Source organism: Buteo buteo, chromosome 24, assembly GCF_964188355.1.
Source record: "Buteo buteo chromosome 24, bButBut1.hap1.1, whole genome shotgun sequence".
NCBI lineage: Eukaryota > Metazoa > Chordata > Aves > Accipitriformes > Accipitridae > Buteo > Buteo buteo.
The window spans coordinates 19,946,350-19,972,152 of record NC_134194.1 but is presented as its reverse complement, the minus strand read 5'-3'; the positions used below and the strand labels follow the sequence as shown (position 1 = coordinate 19,972,152).

The following is a 25,803-nucleotide window of genomic DNA, read 5'->3' as shown; positions in this document are numbered from 1 at the left end:
AAAAAAAAAAAAAATCCTGGCATTGCTTATCACAAACCCGTTGGAAACTCGCTGAAGGTCCTTGCGGCGCAAAGACTTTTTGAGGTCCTTGGACAACACGGCTGCGCCGTGACGTTCACATCCAGCGGCTGTGTCCAAACCCTGCGTCCTCCCTGCCCAAAGGGCTCTGTGCTGGGGGGGGGTATGGGGGCACAGGAGCCCCCCCCAACTGCCTGGGGCACCCCCACAACAGTGCTGGGGTTTGCTGGAGCTGCCCCCAGCCCCTGCAGAGCACGGCAGCCCCTTGACTCTGGGGCCAAGGCATTTTGGGGAGGCGGTCGCACTGGGGGGGACAGTGTCTCTGCCTGACACCCCCAAGAGCTGCCGTACCACAGCCAGCCCTGGCAGGACCTTTGCACTGGGGGGGTTGAGCTGCTAAAGGCCATCTCGGCTCTTGCCCAGAGCCGTTGCACCCCCATGGCCCTGGCTGCTTGTCGTATTAAGAGTCAGAGCCCCCCCGCCATGCCTCCTCCCAGCTGGGGGGGGGTCCCTGCGGCCGGGGGTGGGGGTGTCCCAGCTGTGCTGGGCTGCAGCAGCCCCTGCACTAACTGCTCCCAGTGCACCTCCCTTTTTGGTGGCTGAATACAACAAATGAACACAAATTACCTGGAAATACTGAGCACGGTGTGTGTTAAATAAAATGCAGACAATGACCCAGGCAGTTCAGCTCCGGCAGGCTGCCCCCCCCAGCCCTCTGCAGCAGCCTCCCTCTCAGGCCCGAACTGCTGCGCCAACCCCCCCTTTACCAGAGCAGCTCCCCTTTATCAATGTCAAGGCAGAGAAATCCCTCCCTCCCTCCAGCGCCTGGAGACCCCGGGGATGAGCACGATGCAGGCGGGAGCAGCAGAGCTGGGGGGGGACCGGCGCTGTGGGTGGCCCTGCTCCATGTTGGGGGGGTGGGTGACCATGGGGGTGCCCCCGGGCTGTAGCACCCAGGGCTGGGGCTGCTGTGGGTGTCGGGGACCTCCACGTCCAGGCTGTTGGTTCTGTCCCTGCAGGGAGCAATGGGACTGGTGCCGGGGCAGTGGCGGGGGGAGGCGGTGGTGGCAGCCACAGAGTCTCAGAGGGCACCGAGGGCTCTGCCGTAGGGCAGCCACGGCCACGGTTCAGCCTCGGGGGGCTGCAGCCCGAAACAGGGGCAGCCTGCCCTGCCCTGCGCATCCCCGCATCCTCGGAGGGTGACGGAGAAGCGCAGGCGAGCGCTGGGCTGATTTCCACGTCCATAAATGCCAGCCCAGGCTGGTGTCCCCGCTAATGACAGGCTTGTTCCCGAAATGGCGTTGCTGGTCTGCAGCCCAGCGTAATGACAGGGCTGCTGCCCGCCTCTCCCTCGGCGGCTGCGGGCAGGACAGGGCCCAGCTGCGCTGCCGGTGGCTCAGGGCGCGGGGCGTCGCGGTCACATCCCGCTGCGGTGACGCGCATCCCGCTGACCCAAATTCCCGCAGCACGGCACAGCACCTTCGCCCACCGCTACGCCCACCACAGCAGCTCCCCTGCACCACGGTCCCGGCCCGGAGCAAGCTGGGACTGGAGGGGTCCTGGGGCAGTCGGAGACCCCAGGTAGGGCTCACTGGACCATGCACGCTGGCAGGGGAGGAGGTGGGCTGGGCACTTTCGTCCTTGACTTTGGAGATAATGGGGTCCCTCTGCCCCGCTCCCTACACCCCCAAGGGGGGTAAGGCATTAAGCAGCAGTCTGTCCGGGTTGGCACCGCACACACGGCCAGGCCAGCAACAGCGTTATTTCCTCTTGCACCCACAAGAGCATCAGGAAGCCCCCCCAACCCCAAATCCTGGCATGTGGTGGGCAGAGAGGGGGCTCAGAGCAGAGACCAGTGGCTGTGCTTCCCTGTGCTGCTCCAGCCTCCAAAACCCACAGCACATGGAAGTCCTGAGCCTTCAGCACTAGAGCACCTGATGTGCCTTCGTGGATTTTTCCTTTTCCCACCCAGTTGTTGGGGGTTTTGAACCCACACGCCCCTCACCACCCACTCTGCTCTCACATGTAATTGCATATTTGAGGTTTGGCCACCTCGGCTTGTTTTGAAGTCTGTGCTTGCTGCTGCCCATCCTACTGTTAGAAAACGCAGCTTAGGGTGCTTTATTCCCTTCTCCGCACCCATCCCATCCTACCAGTGGGGCCGGTCTCCGAGCCAGGCAGCAGCAAAGCTGGTCTGAGTGAAGGGAGAGTGCTGAATGGAAAAGGCATTCGTTAAACGGCATTAAACCTCAGCGCAGAAACCTTCACACGCAATTAAAGCAACATAAATTCAACGTGGCTTGATTCACCGCTGAATTGAATTAAGAGCACTTGAAATTTGGAATAAGACTATCTCCTGGGGATTTAATGTGGTTTCACTAATACACTTCAAAGAAAATGCAGGTTCATCTTTCCTGAGCATCCTTGCGCAGCCAGGTCCCCACTCCCGGGGCAGGCAGGAGGGCTGCAGGGCTGGTGGGCTCAGTCCCGGCCTCACTGGGTGCTGCCATCCCACGGCAGTGCAAGGAAAACCCCAAATCCTTCCCGTTCAATAACTATTTCCATGTGTTTCAGGCAGTGACCGGGGAGCAGCCATGGCCCAGAGGTCCCACAGCCCTCCCCTGCCCAAAGCTGCTGTGGGTCCCCTCTGTCCCAAGCCCCCAGAGCCCCGTGAGTTCTTCTCCTGTTAATTGGAGAGGGACACTGAGCAGCAGGGGAAGGGTGGGAGAGGCTCCCCTCACCGCCCACCATCGGGGAACGCACGCTTTCCCACCTCGTACCCGCACAGCTTTTACAACCCGACACGGTCGCACTCACTCCCTTGCGGTAGAGGAGAGCGTTCCCCTCCAGCAGCCACAGCAGAGACCAACTGCACAAGCCCTTCCCCAGCGCTTAATTACATCAAGCGGTAATTACTGTAATTCTTTTCAATTGGCGCTCTAATAAAGTTACAGCTTCACTCGCATCCGGACCCCCCTCGCTGTGCAGCGCAGCACCGCTGCCCTGAAGTGTCACTGCCGGTTTCACACGGGAGGTTTTGATTAAGACTGAAATTATCTGACACATTGGGATCAGCGTATTTACATTTTTTAATTTTTTTTTTAAACTACTGAGCCACCCACTCGCAGGACCTCAGGTCCAGCGCTGAACAAGCCGGAGGCCCCGTTGCTGCTTCACTTGGGGCAACACAAGTAGGCGCCGGTGCTGCTTCTGTGCCGGCTCCTGCTGAGCTACCAGGAGTTTGGGGTCCACTCTGAAAGAACAAATTGCCACTTACTGGCCCTCCTCCAGGCCCACAAGACCAGCCTTCCCTCTACTCGTACAAACGTAAAAAGCACTGACCGCCCCTGCCGCGTCCTCCCTTGCAGCGGGCCGCCCCATCCGTTTAACCAAGCTCACCCGCCTGTCGATGGAGCCAGTTTGTGGAGGCGAGACAGAACTCACCCTGGGTTTGGAGCAGATCTTTGCTGGGCCAGTGTCCATAGCACCCGCCCGCAGACAGGGCTCGTCCTGGTGAGCAGCAGAAGCGCAAGTGTCGATAACCACGTACCAGCTATTTATGCTGCAGCACAGAAACTGAAAACTGGATTTAATATGACACTAAATCCTCCCTCTGCTTTGGGGAGACAGTTTTTCTTTCCCCCCAGCCACTTGTGGATGCATTCCTAACCAGAGCAATTAAGTTACAGCCATTAACGATTTACCTTGATGCACCTCTCCACAAACCCAAATGAAACTCTCAGAGGAGCAGCAATTCTTGGATAAAAAGGAGCTGGGGCTGTCGGCCTCCCAGCCCCCCTCGCTACCTCTCACAGCCAAGAGGCACCAGCTTCCCTCCCACCTCCTGCTTCCCAGTTGGGTTTTCACACCAGCCTTCATCAGGTGGAACCATATTTTAATTTGTTTGCCAACTTGATACTCAAAGTTTTTAGCATAAAATAAACTAAGATTTATTTAAAAGCTAAGTACATACAAAACTCCTCTGTACATCTTAATATATGGCTTGTTTTATAAAGCTCATTAATAGATTGCATTTTGGGGGGAATAGCATATGTATTTCGAAGAAAACCACCGAGCAGCCCAGGGAATGTAGCCTTTAAGACAACTATATTAATACCAGGAGAGAAAAAAAAAACCCCAACCATATTGTATAAAAGCAGTTCATAATTATATATAAAGCAAGATCTACAGCTTATCTATGACATTAACCCTTGAATGTCAGTGGAAGCAGCACATTAGCTTGCCCTTCAACAGATGCCTGATTAGATGTTAAAGGTGTATGAAAACAGGTAGATAATTCAGTTGTTTATTATCTGTACTCAAGAGGCTAAAATGCTTGAAAGCATAATAAATTTGGCAAAAATATCCCAAGAACTATTTAGCTTAATTCTGATCAGCATTTTGGTAAAATGACAGCAATAACCTTGATATAGTAAATTATAAGCTGATCAAGCTAAATAAAATTATAACATAACACTGCCAAGGCTCGGCTCTAAAATTTAGGTGCGGTTTAAAACATTTAACTACAGAACAGGCTGCTTTCCATTTTAATGAATGCTTTACAGAAACAGCAAACGCAACTTTGACCTGCGCAAGTGCTTCTTCTCGAATACTGGACTTTATTGGTAAGAGTAAAACACACTGAAATTCATAAAATTTAAATAAGACAGCAAAATTATACCTCGTAGCTATAGTTATCACAAATAATGTATAGTCTAAATTGCAGCCTGAGCAAACACTATTTGCTGGGTGCCTTTGGAAGCCCAAGGCAGGATGCAGAGCAATTATGAGAAATGAGTACAAAGCCGATTTGCATCTGAATGCCGGGGAGGGGGTGCAGGGGCGGCTGGGAGCCCACTCCATTCACAGCACCACAATACACCAGCTGGTAAAAGCAACTTTATTAGTGTCCCGCAGCAAAATACATTAGTAATTTGTAACCAGGCATTAAAATTCCCGTCCGGTGTCATACAGAAGTAATCAGCCGCCTCCATGATTGTACGTTTTACTGGATTTGCTCTGGGTGCTCCCCCAGCAGAGGCGCGGGTGAAACCCCCTCCGAAAAGGCTGGCGGCAAAGTAACCCACTGGCGCTCTGTACGCCGGGCACGCGTGGAAATGACCCGTCAGGCGAACAGCTCCAAGGCAGCCCAGGAAAAGCAGCATCACATAACCAACGCACCACCAAGCACATCTCCGAACATGACCCCCTCCCTCTGCGACCTCCAGGAAAACCCAACCCAGGCAAGGGTATATAGTTTTTCCAGGTATTTTCCAGTTGTGGTCGCACCTGTGGCAGTGCAGCTAGCGCCTGCTGTATCTTCATACTCCTTTGAGTGTACAGAGCTTGTTCCCTGTCTGCCCCAACAGCAGGAATATACTAACACATACAATACTTTAATTTTTTTTGAGTGAGAAGATCTAATTTTCCTCTCTTGATCACAATGAAAAACTGCAGTCTCCAAGTAGTATGATTCAACTATTAGTGTTAACCATTAGTGTTACTGTAAAATCCTCTTTGGTTATAGAATATTTTATTTGAAGCAAGATTATACAAAACAATTTTCTGCTAGAAATACACCCCTGAAATCTAAAAGCAATCTAAATTAACACACTTCCGCAGGCTGAAGCTATATTGATAGGACTTATAAATTTGAGTTTTTCCCCATGTAATCTAAACAAAGTTATCAAAATTATATTAAGTAAATACATTTTGAGGAATAGTAAACTTTTGAAAAATCCTTAGAATATTAAAAGTAGAGTTCTGGAAGTAGCAGTAGTGGGCTAGAGAAAAAAATAACCAAGACAGAGACCTCTCTTTAAATACTCTCCATCGCCTTGAATTCACTGAGAGCCTGCACTGGGTTAACGTGTTTCTTCTGGGACGCTCTCTTGATTTTAGTTTGGGTTTCATCTTGTTTCTCCCTCTTGACCAGGGGTTTCTTCTCCGGAGCCTTCATCTTCCAAGAGACGGCGGGAAGATTGAGCGAAGCCATGCCCTGGGACTTCTGGTACTTGGTCGATGCCACATAGGAAGCCTTCACAGTTTGCACCACCGCGTTCATCAGGTTCTTGGCTGCTTGGATGAGAGACATGGCACTGTCCACCTGCCAACAGTAACACACGTGTTACATGCCATCACAACCACACAAATACAGCATTCCAGAAAGCACGACAAAAGCACTCAAAACCTGATTTTTCTGGGTTTTCTTTTGAAATCTGAAGTTCCAAATTCGAGGTGGTATTTTTCTTTGGACACTAAGTGGTAAAAACCTGACTTGGGCTACCAAAAGTGAAAGTGCAACACTTGCCCATGATCCTTTTCCATATTAATGGCAAGTGAAAAGATTTGTACTCTGCTGTTTGCTTTTGTGACTGTATTTGGTTTGCGTGGCAAGGTTTTAGTAGTGGGGGGGCTACAGGGGTGGCTTCTGTGAGAAGCCACTAGAAGCTTCCCCTGTGTCCCACAGAGCCAATGCCAGCCGGCTCCGAGATGGACCTGCTGCTGGCCAAGGCTGAGCCCATCAGCAACACTGGTAGTGCCTCTGGGAGAACGTACTTAAGAAGGGAAAAAAAACTTGCTGAATTGCAGCAATGGGAGAATATGTGAGAGAAACAACCCTGCAGACCCCCAGGTCAGTGAAGAAGGAGGGGGAGGAGATGCTCCAGGTGCCAGAGTAGAGATTCCCCTGCAGCCCGTGATGAAGACTATGGTGAGGCAGGCTGTCCCCCTGCACCCCAGGGAGGTCCACGGTGGAGCAGATCTCCACCTGCAGTCCAGGGAGGACCCCACGCCAGAGCAGGGGGATGCCTGAAAGAGGCTGTGACCCCATGGGAAGCCTGCGCTGGAGCAGGCTCCTGGCAGGACCTGTGGATCTGTGGAGAGAGGAGCCCACGCTGGAGCAGGTTTTCTGGCAGGACTTGTGACCCCGTGGGGGACCCACGCTGGAGCAATCTGTGCCTGAAGGACTGCAGCCCATGGAAGGGACAGATGCTGAAGCAGTTCATGAAGAACTGCAGCCTGTGGGAAGGACCCATGTTGGAGAAGTTCATGGAGGACTGTCTCCCGTGGGAGGGACCCCACACTGGAGCAGGGAAAGAGTGTGAGGAGTCCTGCCCCTGAGGAGGAAGGAGCGGCAAAGACAACATCTGATGAACTGACCCCAACCCGCATTCCCTGTCCCCCTGTGCTGCTCTGGGAGAGGAGGTAGAGAAAATCGGGAGTAAAGTTGAGCCTGGGAAGAAGAGAGGGGTGGGGGGTAGGGGGGGGGAAGGTGTTTTAAGATTTGGTTTTATTTCTCATTATCCTACTCTGATTTGATTGGTAATAAATTAAATTAATTTTCCTGAGTTGAGTCTGTCTTGCCTGTGATGGTAATTGGTGAGTGATCTCTCCCTGTCCTTATCTCAACCCATGAACCTTTGATTATATTTTCTCTCCCCTGTCCAGCTAAGGAGAGGAGTTCTACAGTGGCTTTGGTGGGACCCTGGTGTCCAACTTCAGCTTTAGCACACAGCAAAGATGAAGAGCCAAAAATGGGGCAGTGTGGAAGAGAGAGAAGAGGACCACTGAGGTGACCTCAGCTGGGACCCCACTGCTCCAGGGTGCCAGTGCCCTGCTCTGCGTGGGACCTCTGGCTTGTGAATGCCAACCGGTCTGGGGCAGGGTTTTGGTCTCGGGCAGGGTTTCAGCACCTCTGCTCAGCTTACACAAGAGCTGAGCTGCCTCTACACACTTAAATTCCTGTGTTGTAGACATCTAAGGAAGGTCTGGGGGAAAAATGCGAAGCCATTTCTTGTCTAGCAGCAAACCAAGCTGAGCAGGAGGGTGGTTGCTTTTCTTATGGTGCTTATGGTACCTTCCTTTCCATCACACTGAGTTTTGAGTACCATAACGGCAGGTCGGATCTATGCCCTCCAGCAAACCAGTGTAATCTGCTTTCCTCACCCCAGTCATCATGCTGGAAAACACTTTCATTGCATTTGACTATTTCCATAAATCTTCACAGCAGGAAGAATAATATTAAATGCAGTGAAAGCAAGGAGGTACTTTTCTAAATGAATTGTCAGATTGCTTAGGGTGCAAGCTCTTACTGCCTTGGTTATAGCTCTGCTTTCACAAAACTTCTGTGGTATGTGGATGGTGCAGGATGTTAACACTGAGAAGAATTTTACTTTTACACAGGTGAAGTTCCTGGACTGGCAGAGGTCTTCATGTGACAGAAGTTTAACAATACTACTGGCAATATTTAGCCCCAGTGGACAGACTCCTGGAGAACAGATGAAACCAGGAGATTAGACTACAGATGCCAGCCTGTTCTCGTAACTAATTTATGGCAGAAGGGTATGTAAATTCTGAAGACACTGAATAACTGCAGTACTGGAGTACGTATTATTGCATAATGACACATCTACTTCTTTGACAGCATGATGCCTTCAGCCTTTCAGCTAATAGGACATCAGGCATGCAACAGAGACACACAGCAACACGTTTCATTATATCTCATCACTCGGCTCTGCTGTGCTGGAAATCCGAGCATGTGGGACTGGCAGCAGTGGGAGGTGCAGCAGAGAAGCCCATCTCCCCAGTGAAGGTGCTAAGCTTATGCAAGTGTGGTTCATTACCACCACTGCTTCTGCAGCAGGTTGCTGCAGACCTCCCTCAGCTACTGCTGTCCCAAAGCACTCATTCTACAATTCTAGTTTGTTTGCAGGGGAAAAGGATGTGCTATTAAGTTTAAGCACTTGAAATATCTAAATGGCAGAAGGTGGTAAGATTTTTTTTTCCATTTGCTTTTAAGGATTCCGATAGCAATATTGGACTATCAGCTATTTCTGTCCCTTCTTCAAAACTCTTACCTCAGTCATGACATAGATGTGCAAAAGCACCATCCAGGGCAAGGAAGAATATGCCAGAAGAAATTAAGAATTTAGCTCCACTTCCCTCCCCCCAGACATCCGTCATACAGATTCCTCTTAGAGGAAGCATTTCATGAACCACAGTGAAAAAATTATTTGCTAGGTAATGGCTAGAACAAGGAAGCAGACTGGCCTATGGCAGCTTTCAGCTGTCATAAAACAGAGCAGCCACTAAAAATCCCTGCACTCTTCAGGGCACAGCTATTTTGAAATATTAACATCCCTGGAGCATTGCAGGGCCCCAGCATGTTCCAAAGCTGTGCAGAGACATGGGGTAGGTTTAGCTATGCTGATTGAAGTGATTTAACCTCACTAAGAGTGAAGAGCAGTCTGGAAAAACAGTACATTACACAAAGGTAAAGTGAATCTGTCTACACTGTTGAGTAAGGAAAAGTGAAGTCTGTATTTTCCCCCGTTCAAACAGTAAGCATTTCCTCCAAGAACAACAAGGCAGTGCAGGCAGTATTATAAACTCTGCATACATTAAAACTTTGACCGAATGCTCCAAAATCTCTTGTCTATATTCTGTAATGTTTAGCATAAAAGCTTAGCTTGGAATAATTGTTATCCCTGGAAGAAAAACTGCACAAACCGGACATGTCATAGTTCATACATACCCCAGACACAACCAGCTCCCCTCCAAGGTTTTGAACTTCAGCCTTCACTTTGCTACAGATGTTCAGCTGATGGCAATACAGTGCGATGCGCTGCAGGTAAGCTAGGAGGTCCTGCTTGCATGCAGAATCAGGGCACTGGAAAAACAAAGGTGAAGTTTTACTTTGCAATCACAAAAACTGGAACAGAAATCATTTAGGGAGAAACCAGACAACTCTGTTCTGTAATAGTTAATGTGCGCCAGAGATCGTGCCCCTTTCTGTTGAGCTTTGGTTTTCAAAGACAGCTGAGCAATACATGAGCATCACTAAATACATATTAAAAACCAGAAGCAATAAACACAGGCTATCAGAACACAGGGGCAGCCGCTGGACAAAATCACCGGGGCTCCTTTCAGTTGCGCAGCTGTCCTTGAGCTCCCTGTGAGGAGGAGGAGGAGGAGGGCTACCTAACCCTTCCAGAGGAGACTTGTTAACTATAAAAGGTCCTCCCTGTACACTGTACAGGACACAGCAGCAACGATTTGACATCCAAGATCTCAAGCTGCAACTAGCAGATGTTACCAAATCCAGCCTCAATTCTCAATCTCGTGTATTTTAAGCTAGGAAATGATAAACCCAACAGTTACTCAATTATATCCAGCAAAGTAGATATTTTCCTGACTTCTGCTCCCATTTCTTAGCAGTGTGGAAACTAGATTCCTCACCAGGCATGAAATAAAATTTTTAAAGTGCTTGCTGAAGCACTCATCCGTAAGATAAAAGTAACTTTTTCAGCTTTGCAATTGAAAGACTACGTAGGTACCAGAGACTGCAGTGCAGTTCAGAAAGCTGTTTTCTCAGACAGAAACGAAGGGCCATCTCTTGCTTTACAGAGCCAAGCGGCAAGATGATTAATGAGCCAGTCTCACACTGGATTTCAAAACAAGAGGAGCCCTGCTGAGGGGCAGCCACAGTCCAAAACGGGATCTGCAAGCATAAGACAAAAAGGCTACGGGAAGCCTTTTACTACCCATGCCAGTCTTGCAGCATCTTCAAAAAGAGCAGCGAGCATGGTGCCCAGCATGGCTTCTTCAAAAAATAACAGGCCATCTCGGGTCTACTGGCATGCTCTGGCTGCATGAAGACTAGTGAATAAAGCAGCTGCCATGCATTGAACTCCACAAACCCTTTTCCCACCAAGCTCTCGTGCTGCTGATGAATAAACCTAAGGGCATATGTGCCACGCTCCTGCCCAGTGCATGCAGCACTAGCAGGGCACCTATGGCTGCCTGCACCCCAGCGTGGGGCACCAAACATCTCACGACTGGGTCAATATCCGTGGAGGCTCTGACCTCCAGACGTCGCCAGTGATGCTGCAAGCCGTGTCCAAGACGGCAGATTTTAAACCAGTCTGGATATATTCATAATGGCAGAAGCTATTGCAATAGGGATGCAGGAGATACTACGGTCCAACAGGTCGTGTTCTGGTGCCTGCAGGTGAGGACACCACAGTGGCAGCATGTACATTTCTGACCAAAGCAGCAAGTTTAGAGCTGGCTGTCACATGCACACACAGGACGCCTATAGCTTCAATGTCCACAGGTTTTACATTGCATTGTGTCAAACACACCATTGCTTAAACCCCGATCTGAACCCCAGAGCAAGTGTGACTAGTTGCACTGCACTGCAAGCTCCCATGCTATTTCCTCCTCTGAAACGGCTACTTTGCACATCATCTTCCCACCTTCCCACCAAGCATTCACAGGTCTCCTGGACAAAACCAGTATCAGATTCACAATGATTCTTAAGTTTTCTGCTCTAAGGCAGGCAACATTGTACCCAGCATTATTTCACCTCTAGCACTGTTCCAGCAGATCAGGAATTCAACTGGCATTAACCAGGGACAGGACTAAAGGCAGACCCTGCAGTGATCTCCATCCTTCTGAAGACAGCTGCACTCCATCCAGAAACTCCCAGTCCTGGTACACAATTCCCAGTCACTAAATGCAGGCTTTCTAGCATGCCATACACACGCGCACTCACATACGAAATCCAAATGCTTTTCCCTGGCCCCACAGCTTAGCTTGACAGCAAGCAGGGCATACCACCCTCCACTTCTCCCCTCCAGGCAGTGCGTTAGCTGCAGGTCTGCCCGACCAGCCGCTCATCCTGGAGAAGCCAGCCACCGGCTGTCTCCAGACAAGCACCAAAAACTCCATAGAAACCACGAGCGGCCACAGTGATTTACCAGTGTTAGACGTGACAAGGAGAGAAGAGTCTTGCCCTAAGCAGCATTCGCTTGTCTTCACCCAGCACCTGCTTGCTCTTCCCACTGACCAGACCCTGAGATTCAGAGGTCTGCAGTCTGCGAGAGCTCTTCTCGACACACCTCTGGCTCACAGCAAAATCCCATTTCATCTAGTACTCTGATCCTGTACACTGGACCATCAAATGAAAATTCATAATGGACATGGTATGATTGGAAGAATAATCTTAAATGTGGCACCAATTTACTACTTAATGCTTCAATCAAGCTCAGGTTTATTGCTTACGGCCACACAGCCTCTCCTCTCCTTTCAGAGCAAGGTAAAAATCCCCTCTTGGGTGTCAGCAGTAGGGTCTGAGCCCTAATTCTCACTGCAGACCTTCTCTCCTTAGCTACAAGATCAAAGTAGGAACCAAAGTTTCCCTGTATATAAAAGGCACAAAAGGAGACTGCATCAGAACAGATCATCATGTTGCACAAGCAGTGGTGTGCAAACAGGGGGTCACATTCACATAGAGCAGTTGCTTCCCACAACAGTAACTGATCTGCCATAACAGACATTCAACTCTGAAAGGAGGGTGAGTGTAGCTAATACATACATTTGTTTTTTCCAGGGCCAGAACAAGTGGGGTTTCTAAGCCAACGTGGCATTTCAGCACAGCAGAGATAAAAAAGCTGTACTCTATGTTGCTTATAGAGATGCCTCTGTATGGCAGGCTGCTGAGCTGTGATCTAAGGCAGCACACGCACATACACACAATGCACTATAACAGGATTTTTGGCAAGCTGGGACAAGCGTATCAGGCTGTGTGACACAGGTTATGGAGCTGGGATGGCTTTATGGATATCTGACCCGGTGTGACCATAAACTAACAGAAATCACCTTCTTAGTTCCAAGGAAAGTAACGACAGACCCAAAGTATCTACAAGTCTTACATAGGCATGTTGCTTCCATCAGTGAAGTGAAAACTGTGAATAATGAAGCAGCAAAGCATGCAGGTTAATTTTTTAAGCTAATCAATATTAGTCAGCAGTACAAGATGTTTTAGAGAAAGTCCACAAATAGCATTGGCCAAAGAGCTAATGAAAAGCTGAAATTACCATTTTGGAAAATGCTCTCCATCTCCCAAACAGCTCATCTAACAAAGCGAACGAGCAGCACAGCGGCAGATTGAATTGAATGTTGACAAATGCACAATACGGCACGTCAGAAGGACCGCTAAGCAATTCAAGGTGCTTTATGGGTTGTGAGTTTATGGAAACCATTTAAGGAAAGACACTCTCAAGGAAAGAGGCTGCCGCATGTTTACCAATGGCTGAAAGAGGCAGCAAAACATTAGTGGGGGAAGCAGTGGAATAGGAAATATTATTCGGTCGTATATATCAATATGACACGAGTTGGAAAACCACATCCTATACTGCGTGTGCTATTTCTACGAGCAGAACAGAGAATTCAGTTCAAAGACAGATGACATTTAAATAGAGATGTAACACAAGATAAAAACGAACATCAACAAAATGCACTGTGGATGCCTGTATGAGCCCTGTCCCTTCCTACACCGGAAAACTCAGATAACCAAAAAACCCAAAAGGCAACAATTTCAACACTGATTAAGAAAGATTACATTATTTTATTGACCTACAACAGGCACAGACACAAAAAAATCCCCATCTGCAGAACTAGCTTGGGAGGATTCCCACAACAGGGTCACAGCAGATAGCTACATTGTAGACAGAAACAAATGTGTGTTGGGGGACACCTCCACCTCCCCAAACCCCCCCAAATAAGATGCTGCCACAGACTCAGTGGTGGTTGTTGGCAAAACCTAAGCTGGCTGGTCCAAGTCAAATCCAGGAGCCATCCTGGACAGAGCAAACATGCATACACATTTGCTTCCTACCACCCCAGTTGCACCTGCAGAGAAGCAGAATCACCTTTTTCTCCCTTTTTGCAAAGAAAAGGGGCAGGGAAAGACAGAAGAGCTCTCCCATGGTGCGGGCTGATTAAAACAAGCACAAAACCCTCATCCCCATGCGTCTGGCAGGTGTAAGCAAGCAACCACAGAGACTTTTCTTCCTCCCGCTGTATCCCCAGTTTAGGGTATGAACACTGCTGTAATAATAATTCACAATAAAATGCCCCCGCCAGCCCTATGTAACAGCTGGGCTCGGCGCTGTTTGGTTAGAGAAGCTGAAAGCAGACACTTAGTGGAAGCAGTTACCACGGCAGGATGGGCACGTGGCAATGCGTGCCAGCAGCTGTCACCCAGGACAGCCATCAGCCTGTGCCTGGAGCACATCCCCGGACCAGCCTCCGCAGCGCACGGACCAGTCTCGACAGCAAGAGGCTGCTGGAGCGTTTTACTGGGAAGCAGGGCAATCCCTACACTTGCCCCCAGCTCCTTTCAATTTAATAATCAGATACTGATGTAACCTCAACTTCCCACCACTGTCAAAGAAAAAAAGCAACAGAATTTTTCTTTTACTTTTTAAGTATTTCAACACTGAAAAAAAATAATATGGAGAATCATTGTCTTGCTGCAAATCATTTTCATTTGTGTTGTACTCATAACTGCTTCATATTCCCCTGTTCAAAACAAGCAGACTGCTACTTTGAGTGAAAGATGGAACACCTTTGGGAAAATCTGCCAGCTGATGGCTAGACACTTTTCAACAGACACGAAATACCTTGGATAATAGCTTTTATGGTTTCAAAGGAAATGTGCTGTAAAACTGCCTGACAGCAGGAGTTAGGAGTTCCTGACACACTAACACGAGGGGTCATGATTCACCCGGTGTCACATGGCGAACAGGACATAAAAACCCATCCATTTGTTAAAAGCCCATATTAGGCATAGGAAGGCATTAGTGCTCTGCTGAAATGGTTGCATTGCACATCCTCTGTAACTGTCAGATAGTTCTACATTTACAAGTTTCTAAAGAGTATGTAAGCATATCTAATGAAATATGCAAGCTGAAAGTATTAGTAGAGTATGGAGTCAGGAAAAAAGCCATATTCTTGTCAAAATGACTAACTGTACAGACCTGCTCATATTTATCTTCAAACATGTGCTTAATCTTTTACATTTTTAAGGACCTTACTTCTACTAAAAGGAGCCATTTAGTTTTCTTCTGTATTTTGAAATGGCTTGGTGCAGAAAACCGTATACCAAGTTTGCATAAAACATGTGAAGAATAAAAAAAAAAAAGTATTGTAAACCTTCAGCCCAAGATCCCCCGAGATCTAACGCAAACTGCTCCCTGCTTCATTTACCTACAGCAGCAGTGCACGTGATCCTTCCAGAAATACCATTGTCAAAATGCTATAGCAAGGAGACCCATTTTAAAAAAAACTTTTCAACTTTATCTCTCCATTGAACATTTCTCACTGCATCATTAATAAATTAGGGTGAAGACAACATCCTCTGGATGCAACATTTAAAGAGAGATCTGCACTACAAAGATTTACTTCCAAAGTGACATGGTTTTATTTAAAACCTTGCATTATGAATTTGCATTCAGAGAAGGACTGAAAAGCAAGCGACGGCTGTACAAAATAAAGTTTAGTCCATGATCTCAGACCTAACCTACCTGCATTTCAGGGTCTCTCTTGAAGGCAGAATATTATTACTAATGCTGATGTTTGCCTGCAATTTGGGTGTGGACTGAGACCAAAGGCGCTTTTGCTTGGCCCAAACCAGTTTCTGAAGTGGCTCAGGACAGGCAGATGCATTGCATAAAAACCCTGAGCTGGCCATACTCGTTCAATCCTACAAGAATTCTTTTCAAATACTTTTGTACATATAGCACAACAACATCCACAACAGCCTGGGACAGCATAGCAAATACTCAGGTCATTACGTGCCTTGCTCAAAGTCTTCATCAACTCTGACTGGACAACAAAAAAAGATACTAGAGAGTTTTGATAATCTCACCATTCAGCCTATGGGGCATTTGAAAATTGTCAATATTAAAAAGCTGCCTCAAAAATAATATTAAAGGTTGTGCAATAGGCCACGTGCAATAATTAGTGTTGCCTACGCAGTCTCGTCATTGCTTTGGAAAGTATTGGGCATATTCTGAGCATGACAGAAGAAACACAAATTCAGTTTCAGTCCCGTTCAGTTACAGAAACTGGCCTAGATACTAGGTGACATGAAGCAATGTTGGCATATTGCTACCTTAAAATGGTAGGTGCCTGATTTAAGCCAAGGAGCTGTTAGTGTTACTGCTGGGCATATTTAGCTGCTTACACTGCTTAGGGTGGCAGGAGAGCAGCTAGAAAGAAAAGGCTAGAATTTTCTAGCAGCAGTCTGGAAAATCAGTTAACCCCCCCCCCCCCAAACCTCAAAACTAAACATATTTTCTTCTGTTCATCATGTCTGCAGTACTAAAAGATCTCCTATTCCTCAATTTGTGCTGGAGGCTTATGAAAATGAATTGTGACTTACATGGTCAGCAATAGTCCGTCCCAGCTTGTCCATCCTTGACCCAGCCTCTGCAATCTTCTTGGCTGCACTAATCACATCTGACGTATTTTTCAGTGGACCTTTACCTCTGCAAAACAGAACAGAGTCTACCTTCTAGCACCAGAAAACTGGAAGAGTGCACTACATATTGCTTTTCTTATTCTGTTCCAAACAGTACTGGAAGTGAATCCTCACCCAAACTGCATGAAAAAGGTTGCACAGAAATAGGTAGGTGTAACAATTACAGCACCTTCATTTTCAAGACAGTTTCCTCCTTCCAGCCCCTCCCCATATTTAGACTAAATCTAGGAATAAAACCATCTTAAATTTTACTGTTTTAAGCAACCTAATGATGATAACAGATAACATTTTAGAAGACAGACTTGCAGTTTTCATGGAATGCAACATCAAGTTTAAAAAAAGTGTTGTATAAAATCTGTTAAATGAATTTCAAAAGGCATCAAAACCCCTCTCTTTCTTTTGCAAACACTGTACTAGGAACTACTTCTGCAGCATAGCAATATCGAGAAGCCCATAGAATTTAATGTTGTAAAGAACTGAGCAAATATACATACATATATATGTATATATTTTTTATTCTTTTTTTTTTTGCTTGGGACAAGAATCACCCTTAAGAAAGACAGACAGGCAGGCAATAACTGCTGTATGTCTACAGATCAATTTAAACAGTTATTACCACCCAGTCACTGCATAGTAATGCATCTCCTGAGCTAATACACAGGCTTTAATAGGGTAACATTTAAAGGAAATCATAAGAAGTTACACTCTTCAGAGTACTTGCAAAATACTTCATTGAAAGATCAGCATCCCAGCCAGTTCTGAGAGAAGACGGTGTGTGCACAAATTAAAAAGACTCACCTGGTGAAGTCTGTCATTTCCATCATAATCATACACATTTGTTTTGCCAGAACAATTATATCGTTACCGCTGTCATCCCATTTTGATACTTCAGCATCCAATTTACTCTTTTCTTCCTGGAAGCTTGCGACTTGCTCAGCAATCTTAGCTTTTTGCTCTTGAGGGAGCTGAGCCATGATAGCCTGAAAGAGAGTTTTCTCACATTGCCTTATGCCGCTGCTTGTAGAAGGCTTTTTGGAACCTTTCGCTAATAACTAATTTAAGTCATGTAGATGGGGGATAAAACTTTAATAGCAATCCTCTACCTAGAGGCTTTACAGAACCATTTCCTTCCATTTTGAATCAAAGTTTATGCTCTTTCTTAAGAAAGAGTGCCCAGAAAGCCAAGTTGACACCTGAAACACGGGCGTTTGCATGATAAAACTGTTAAGACTCCAAACAAGTTTGCCAGGTATTACTATCCCTCAAAGAAAAACTGCATGAAGAGGGGGAACCTGCCTTTTCTATAAAATTTAAGAGTTTTGAAAGGAAGTTCCACTTGGGTATCTTTCAGTGTTGTAATGCACAGAAGAAATATTACGAGTCTCTTTCCTGCAAAAAGCTAGATGTAGTATTTTGAAACACACATACTGAGGAAAGAGTAAGTGAAAATAGAGTATGTGCTTACTCCTGAATAAAATCTATTAGACTAGGTTTACAGCCTGTATGAGACTCAATGCCCTTGCCTTCACATAAATACTAGGAGCATTCACGCCTCTAAGAGCAGGTGAAAAGGAGCCTTCAGTAAAAAAAAGCCTCTGGCAGCAGCTGTGCTAAAAGGTAAATTAGAAATGTCTGCATTTAAATAAAAAGGGGGAGACAGATAGAGGAATAGACAGTGCTTGTACAAGGAAGGAGAGCATAAAAAATACTCTCAGTTAGTATAATTCTGAAGCCAAGGTGGCAGAAGTTTGATAAATAAGGCCTAGCTACTTCTTGCCTGGTTTCAGGCTAGAAGAGCCTCAACAAAAAAAATCTTCCATGGCACTTTCCCAAGAGTGTAAATTGTTATCGATCCAGAAGGGGACATGTCAAATAAAAACAACAGGTAAGGCCTGGTTTTCCTTCAAAGTACTGATTTTAAGTTTTCACCTATTAATGATTATATATTGCCTATCAATGCTTTCATTTTTAACAGTCATAGGAAAGGCAGTTAGTTTAAATTATTTCATTTTTGAGCTCCTCTCAACATTGTCTTGATAAATGCTCAGTGGGCAAACACACACCAACACATGCATGAGAAAACGTTCTGTAAAAATTTCTTGCCCACAAACTTACTATTTGCCTGTTGAAGATAACATTAGTATGACAGAATCATTTGCCCCACATCTCCCTGCAGAAGCTCACCTAACTAGCTGGCAGTGCCTACAACATCTGCGATATCAAAGTAGTTCATCACTATTAAAAGGATTTTGATCTTTCAGAACATCCAATATAAAACAGAGATGTTTCTCACATCCATCAGACCAACACATGCTGCATCTCACTTAGCCTCCTTTTCAAAAGAAAACTGGAAATAAAGAATGCCAGTTTTCTGATCCAACACTTTCACCACCACCCCAAAAAATTTAACCTGGATTTTCAAAGCAAGTTATAACTGTTTCTTGCAGGCAGGTCACAGTTCTATAATGCTCAGATTTCTTCCTTACCCTCGCACTTTGTCCAGCAATGAGTTGATCATCTTCGGTTTGAATACTTGTTCTGCTTCGGACATCAAAATCCTCAGTCTCAAAGTCAGAATCATCCAACTCTTCAGGAGTCTGAGGAAAGAATAATTCAGTCAGTTAAACAACAGATTTCATGGCTCAAAATCAACAGGAATATTGTTTTTCAAGCAGAGAGAATGGAAATCAGTGAAGGTAAAAATTATTCAATGTTTCCAACAAAAAGGTAAATATAGGGACTGTATCCACCTTGTGAACACCTGTGATTATATATGCTTGGCTGCTCATGTTAAACACAATAGGGATCCCCAAAATTACATACCAGTAACTAAACATCTAAGATTTGTCAGGACACTAACACACTCAGGATTTGAAACACAGAAAAAAAGTTTTTGCAAAACGAACAGGATTTTTGCAAGTTGGTTAAATGTAAAGGCTTCACTTGAAATTCTGAAGCTAAAATTACACAGCTTTAAGGCCTGGTTCAAAACCACAGACATCATCTTTAGCACAATTATGAATCAAAGCATTGACTAAATTAACAACAGATAAAATACACCAAAATTTATTCTTATCCCCCGGGAAAAGCTGAAAATTTTTAGCTAGTAAGGGCCAGCTTTTATGCTGTAGGCTAAACACATCTGACCTAGTTCCTGCTTGCCTAGGATTTATTTTTGCTACTGCCAGTCTATAGCTGGCAAACTTTTTATAAAGCTTATCAATTTTAAACAGCATGTTTGTCAAAATACTACATCTTTGCCTAGAGTGGCACTTCATGACAACTTTGGAGAGCTGGATCAACAAAGAACTTCACCGATAAATGCAATAAATTGTGATTAAAAGGTAAGATGCAAATAAAGTCCCTGTTCTTCAGGTTTCTTCCCCATGATATGAATTTTACAAACTTGTTTTCCGATACAGACATCTTGTGATACAGTTAAAATAAAGATAGATACACAAAATAGCTGCCAAAAAGCAAAGGTGAGTCTGGTGACAATCAAGACCTAGGGTATTTCAGCCACCATCTCTTCTCCATGCCTTGAAGAACGGAGTATATCCATAAAATCAGTATAAGGACATATACTAAGTAGCTCAGTGTATAAATATTTAAAAAATTAAAGAAAAAAAATTAAAGAAAACAGTTCTGCTGCACCTTTAGAAACTGTTCATGATTCTCAAGCCCCCTTCTCTGCCCATCCATCCCAAGGCCCAAACAACCGGGGGGATACAAAGAGTAATTCTGTCTTTCAACCTGCTATCAAGGGCAAAAACTCCTCTGGGGGCAATGAGAGATTGCCTGGGGATCAGGGAGGAAAGAGCTTTACTTCAATACCCTACAGATATAGTAAGATTTTAGTTTTGAAAATACATTTCATGGACACAGAAATCAGGTGTTTCAGTGACACTTCCTTCTGGTTCCTGTAAAAACAAGTAGTGCCACCAAACGAAGTTTCAAGTGCGTAAGTGTGTTTGCCCCAGCCAAGCTTAGCAGCAACCCCCTGCGAGCGTGGTTACTCCTGTGGTCCAGTTTGAGACAAAGCCCTGGAGAAGTGGTGGCTTGCTATCTCCATTTGTGTGGCGCTCTTATGCTAAATACATTAAACACCTTACAGCCCTTTGGACAACAAATATAAACATTTTAACTTTTTTATAGGTCACTGATGTGTCACCAGTGAGCTGCCGTTAGCTACTGGCAGCTGCAATAAAGCCGTGGCACCCTGACATCAGAGATGCGGCACAAGGGGAAACGTCAGGATTCCTGGCATTGCCAGCTCAGCTAATTACTGACGACGTGGAATTGGCAGTCATGCCTTCATGTCCTGAATAACAAGGACTTTAGCAGGGGGTGAATCAAATTAGTTTGTCTGCATAGCAGGGGAGCATTGATATCTTCATCTAACATTGGTTGTCTGTAAATCCCAAACTTAAGTTTGAAAAAAATTATATGGTGAGCACATAGGTGGTTGTCAGCTTTTCTTCTGATTTTCCATCTGATTCTTTGTCTTAAGCAGCAAACATGGAAGATAATCTATTAGTAACCATTGCAAAGGTTACTATAATCACATATATTCTGGGGCTGTACGTCCTTAATTTACTTATCACCAAAATGTATCTGCCATGGTTACCGTTCTGAAAGATGAAGACAGTTTCTCCACAAAGCATTTATGTTTGAGTCAGAGGAGTACAAGGAAAAAAAAAAAAAAGGCATAAAACCCCTACATTTGTTTTTGCTGTGTCTGGCTCCTGCGCATTTTTACCATGCTAAGGTTCAAGAAATATGCCCATAGGTCAGCTTCAACCAGAACTTTCTTTTCTGCATCCCTTCAACCAACTGCAGGAGCCCTTCCTCGTCTTCCCTGCACATCTCCTACCAGTCTAATGCTGCCTGACCTATCAGAAATTAGGACTTCCACGTCACACTCACTGCACCTGAAACACGCAAGCACAGAAGAGACAAAGCCTCTATGAACTGGTCCTTGTTTACTGAGGCTAGCCAATTAATGAATTACATGCTCTAGGAACTACAGACTGAACTCATCTAAACCTGTTTTTGACTAACTAGCATTAATTCTCAAAATTTACTTAATAAAGAGCCATCAGGTTTTACTTCTAAGCTCTCAAACTGTCAAAAAGCATCCATAGTTATGAATCCACTTGCTACTGTTAAATTAAAGGTCACTGATTTTAGCACATTAACAAGCAAGGCATTAACATGATATTACAAAAGATGCGTGAAGGGTATTTAGCATCACAACTCTGGCTATCATTGCTGCTCAGATCTGTTTAATGAATTTGAATCAAAACGTACTTCTGAAGTACTCCACAGAGCAATTAGCCAGGTTTAAGACTCAGAAGGGTAATACAAGCTAAACGAAAACTTTACGCTGTCTGCTCTCAGCAGAACTGATGCCTGTCAGTTCAATAAAGGTGGGAGAAAGCAAGCGGAAAAGCAGAAACCTATTTAAGTAAGTTATGCTCACCCGAATCATCAGTACAGCTTTCCTGATATCTCGTATTCCATCGTACACCAGTCGCGAAGCATCGATAAATTCGTTTTCATCCATTGGCTGAGCAGGGTCTGAACTCAGTGCTTCCACAGCAGCTTCTACTTGCTCAGTAAACCGCGGCATAACTGAATTAAGAACATAAAAAAACAGTCAGTCCCCACCCCAATGCCACTTTCTGCTATGGACTCCTGTAAAAGATGCCTCGTTGTTAACTATCACAGGAAGCTGTGCAGAGGTTCCATTTAAATTCAAAACATTTGTTACAGAAGGACACCAATACTGTAGCTCAAATCTTAGTCCAATTTCTGTTTACTCTGCTGCTATTTGTTTTTTTTCCCCTTAGTGAAAAGTTTATCACACCCTTCTAGCAGACAAGGAGAAAACACCTTGGGAAGCAGTTAGAAACTATGGGATAAAATATTAAGCATTTGTTTAATGTTCCCTGCAGATGTGCATCATTTTTTTGGGGAAAAAAAAAAATATTACTACCATGAAGTTCAAGTTTAACAAGGCACTGGAAGAGGGCAGGTTGTACTGCTGTACTTCAGTGAGTCACTACACCCCAGGAAGAACATCACAGAACCATTTACAGCCTGTTCATTTCTTCAGTGTCACCCTTGAATCCTCATCAAAGTAATTAAAGCAAAACCAACAACTAACAGTTGGCACAACACTCATTGAAGCAACCAGAATTATTTCTTACCCTATATGGATGTTACCAGCTAGTTCACAGGAAACACCATGATTTATTGTTTAGGTGTGGGGGACTACAACATACAACGCTTCTTTAATACTTATAAAGATATTTTATAAAATTTACCCTAAATTATTACTCAAAATTTACTCTACTGGCCCAACGTGGCAGAAATCTTCTTCCTGGATCCTGTACACTTGCAGGGCCTGGTATGATACTGCAAGATGATCAGCATAACTTTCAAGCCCTGACTCACTGTTTGGGACTCATTCCCCGGCATTTTAGCTTTCTACAGCTCAGTCAATGACAGCAAGCACACTCAGGGAGACCTTGTGCACTGCTGAGTTTTAAGCCAGTCAACACAGTAAAATTACATTTCTCATTTTGTGACAGCTCTGCAAATAACTCCCACTAATTTTCATTATAGTATGTAAATAGAGTATTTAACAGATTTCACAGGTACATTAGTATCCAGTTGCCCATGCACTTGTAAGCAATATGAATTTAGGGCTCTTGGGAGTAACTGACTCTTACCTGTGTTGGACAGTAACTTCGTTGCTTCCAACACCTTCTCAGTGTAGACTCCAGGTTCGTAGTTATCCATTTCAGAAGTGACAACATGAATGACTCTAGCAGCACGTCCTCGAATTGCACCAGCTGTGCGGTCTAAACCATCAACATCTTTTTCTTGGAGAGCAATGACACATTTGTTTACATCTTCTAAAATATGATTCTCTGGTGGTAAAAGAAGAAGGATTTAGGTGGTAATATCTTCTTTTCTGTTGCAGTCATCAGCATTACAATTTCTCAGTTTGTGACCTGCTCTATAAAACCTCCAGCGTGATGCTGTAAAGCATTAATTTTTAAGCTTGCTACACAACCAGCAAACAGCTGCCCTTCCAAACTAGGTGTCAAAAAACCACATCAGTCCATCCACCTACTGGCATCCACACTTCTTGCCCCTGTTTGTACTCTATTTTACCAACAGAAAAGCTGAGTTTAGCTGAATTCTCCCCTAACGTGTTTCCTTCCATATTCCTACCCTGGACTGCCAAAGCCCTTATTCCAAATATTTGCAAACCACTCCCCCATCATTCCACGTGTGTGGGGCAATGAGGCACCTTCCCCAGCGCCACACCTAATCCACTCAATGCTGTAATAGACTAGGGAACTTGTTACATGTTTCTAGCTTCCTGCATAGTGTTTTCCTACAACCACACACATACCATCAGAGACTATTAAACTGTTAGTCCTCCATTCAAATTTAAGACACAACACATGCAGTGATTTATGCAGAAAGTGTTCCAGTGGCAGAGTACTCATTGCCTCTTAAGAAAAAAATAAAGCCAAGACCTCCGTTTGTAATTTACTTTTAGAATACACTGTCTTTTTTATACAGAGATACTTTCCCCCATTTATCAAGTCCAACAAGCCCAAAATGAGTAAAACCCCTAAGAGATTTCTGAAGATGCCTAACGAGGTTGGGATCCTTATTTCAGGAAACCTGCCCAAAAGGTCTTCCAAACTCTGTTAGACACCTCTTTAACATAGCAATACCAATGCTTTGATATTGCCATCCAACATCAGCATTTAGGCTGCTTGGTAAGAAACCAACTTGGAAACATTTCTGCTCTGTCACTTAAAATAGTTTCCAGCGTTACTTACCATTGACTTAATCATGCTACACCGCCAACCCGTGCCACTGAAGTGGCTTTTATTCCCTATGCAGGTAGTAAAAGAGCCATTTTGCAAGACTTTGTGGAAACGAGAAGCACATAGAGTTGACTGATAGAGAATTTGTATAAACTTGCTGAAAGGATTGCTGCTGGAAGTGTTACACTTAATTTACATAAAATTAACAGAGCCAGGTGCAATATTGCAAGACTTCTGTAAGCAACCTGGACAAAAAATACACTTGTGAAATACCTCTGAAGCAACACAGCCTGAACAAGTTCAGCTGAGGGCAGAATGTGGCCCTAAGAGAGAGAAGCACAGGTTCATTAGTGATTTGACAAGTCACTGAGTAGGCAGCCAAGGTACAAGAGCTGCAGCAAGGAGCACACAGAGTTTCGGTATTTAAAGCAAGAGACAGACATCCCTGCAAGCTGCAACAGTAAAAAGAAAAAGCATTGGCGTCAGGCCAAAACACAGACTGTTTATTGCTTGAATTCCTTAACGAATAAATTAAGCCACAGACCATTTAAAAGCCTCTTTGGATTATACAAACTTTAATAAAAGGCATGGACAAAATGAAGATGAATATTTAAATGCCTGCTGATCATTTAATGTCTCTTGCAGATGCGAAGTGGCCAGAAAGACACTTCCAGGGAAAGATAACCCCTGCCACGGGGAAGTCTGCAAGGGGCCCCAGGGAAGTATGGGACTGCCAGGTGCTTCCACTCTGGTTATACTCTCCAGTTGGATGATAACAAATAAGATTTGACACTGTTCTCTGTGCATGTACATACACACAGTGCTACCTGTCCTACAGGCATATGGACCACAAGTGTCTGGCACAAAATGCCATCTGCTGAGGCCAGGGTGGCGGAGCCCCAGAAATGCTGATGCACAGGTTCACCACCACCACCTTCGGGGACGTGATAACGCCGTCCTGCATCAAAGCTCACAGCCTTCCTGTTGCTGAGCCGGAGAAAAATCTCACAGCAATAGAATAACATAGGCAATGGCAAAGGGATCTTGTCCTACCAAAATAACTATAGCGAAAAAATGGTGTGGTTTGGCAACAAAGACATTTTTCCAATAAAAATGATTTTTAGAGCAAACAAGGAAATACATAAAACTGTGAAAAGCTAACAGAATTAGAAGTCCCCCACGACTGTCAATCCTCAATCCACCCCCACCAAACACCTTCCATCTCCACCCACCTCCCCACTAAAGGGATTAAGAAATCCTTTTCCAAACACCCCAAGAAGCCTGCGAGGGAGTCTGGGGGCTACAGGAGATCAAAACCAAAAGAGCAACAGTCAGGATATAAAGCCACAGATGCATAAATATAACTCTGCTTCTCTACTGTGTCCCCTATGGAAGGTCTTAGAACAATTTCCATGCTGGACCTTCTCTTGACAAGGGACACTGGAGGAACCAGGTCAAGCAGCAGTGTCAATAGACATGGTTATGGAACAAATACTTGAAAGTTCATACACTTGTAAATGCAGTATTCATCTCATAATGAAGAAGGACAATCATCAGGCCCAGGCAACATTCATCTTCAGGCTCTTAAGATGAAATAGC

The 25,803-nt window shown here is 45.1% G+C and overlaps 1 protein-coding gene across 3 annotated transcripts in view; it reads right to left on the bottom strand.

Annotated features, from left to right (window-relative positions):
• Positions 1-4,899: 4,899 nt before the first annotated feature.
• The window catches only part of CTNNA1 (catenin alpha 1), a 127,489-nt gene continuing 106,585 nt past the window's right edge, over positions 4,900-25,803 (bottom strand). For all 3 annotated transcript variants that reach the window (XM_075057121.1, XM_075057119.1, XM_075057120.1), the window contains 7 exons: positions 23,086-23,286; positions 21,831-21,982; positions 18,835-18,945; positions 17,147-17,328; positions 16,250-16,355; positions 9,554-9,688; positions 4,900-6,124 (listed from right to left, as the gene is read on the bottom strand). In XM_075057121.1, coding sequence (XP_074913222.1) covers positions 5,837-6,124; positions 9,554-9,688; positions 16,250-16,355; positions 17,147-17,328; positions 18,835-18,945; positions 21,831-21,982; positions 23,086-23,286 — 1,175 coding nt within the window. In that variant the 3' untranslated portion in view covers positions 4,900-5,836. The remainder of the gene's footprint in view (positions 6,125-9,553; positions 9,689-16,249; positions 16,356-17,146; positions 17,329-18,834; positions 18,946-21,830; positions 21,983-23,085; positions 23,287-25,803) is intronic.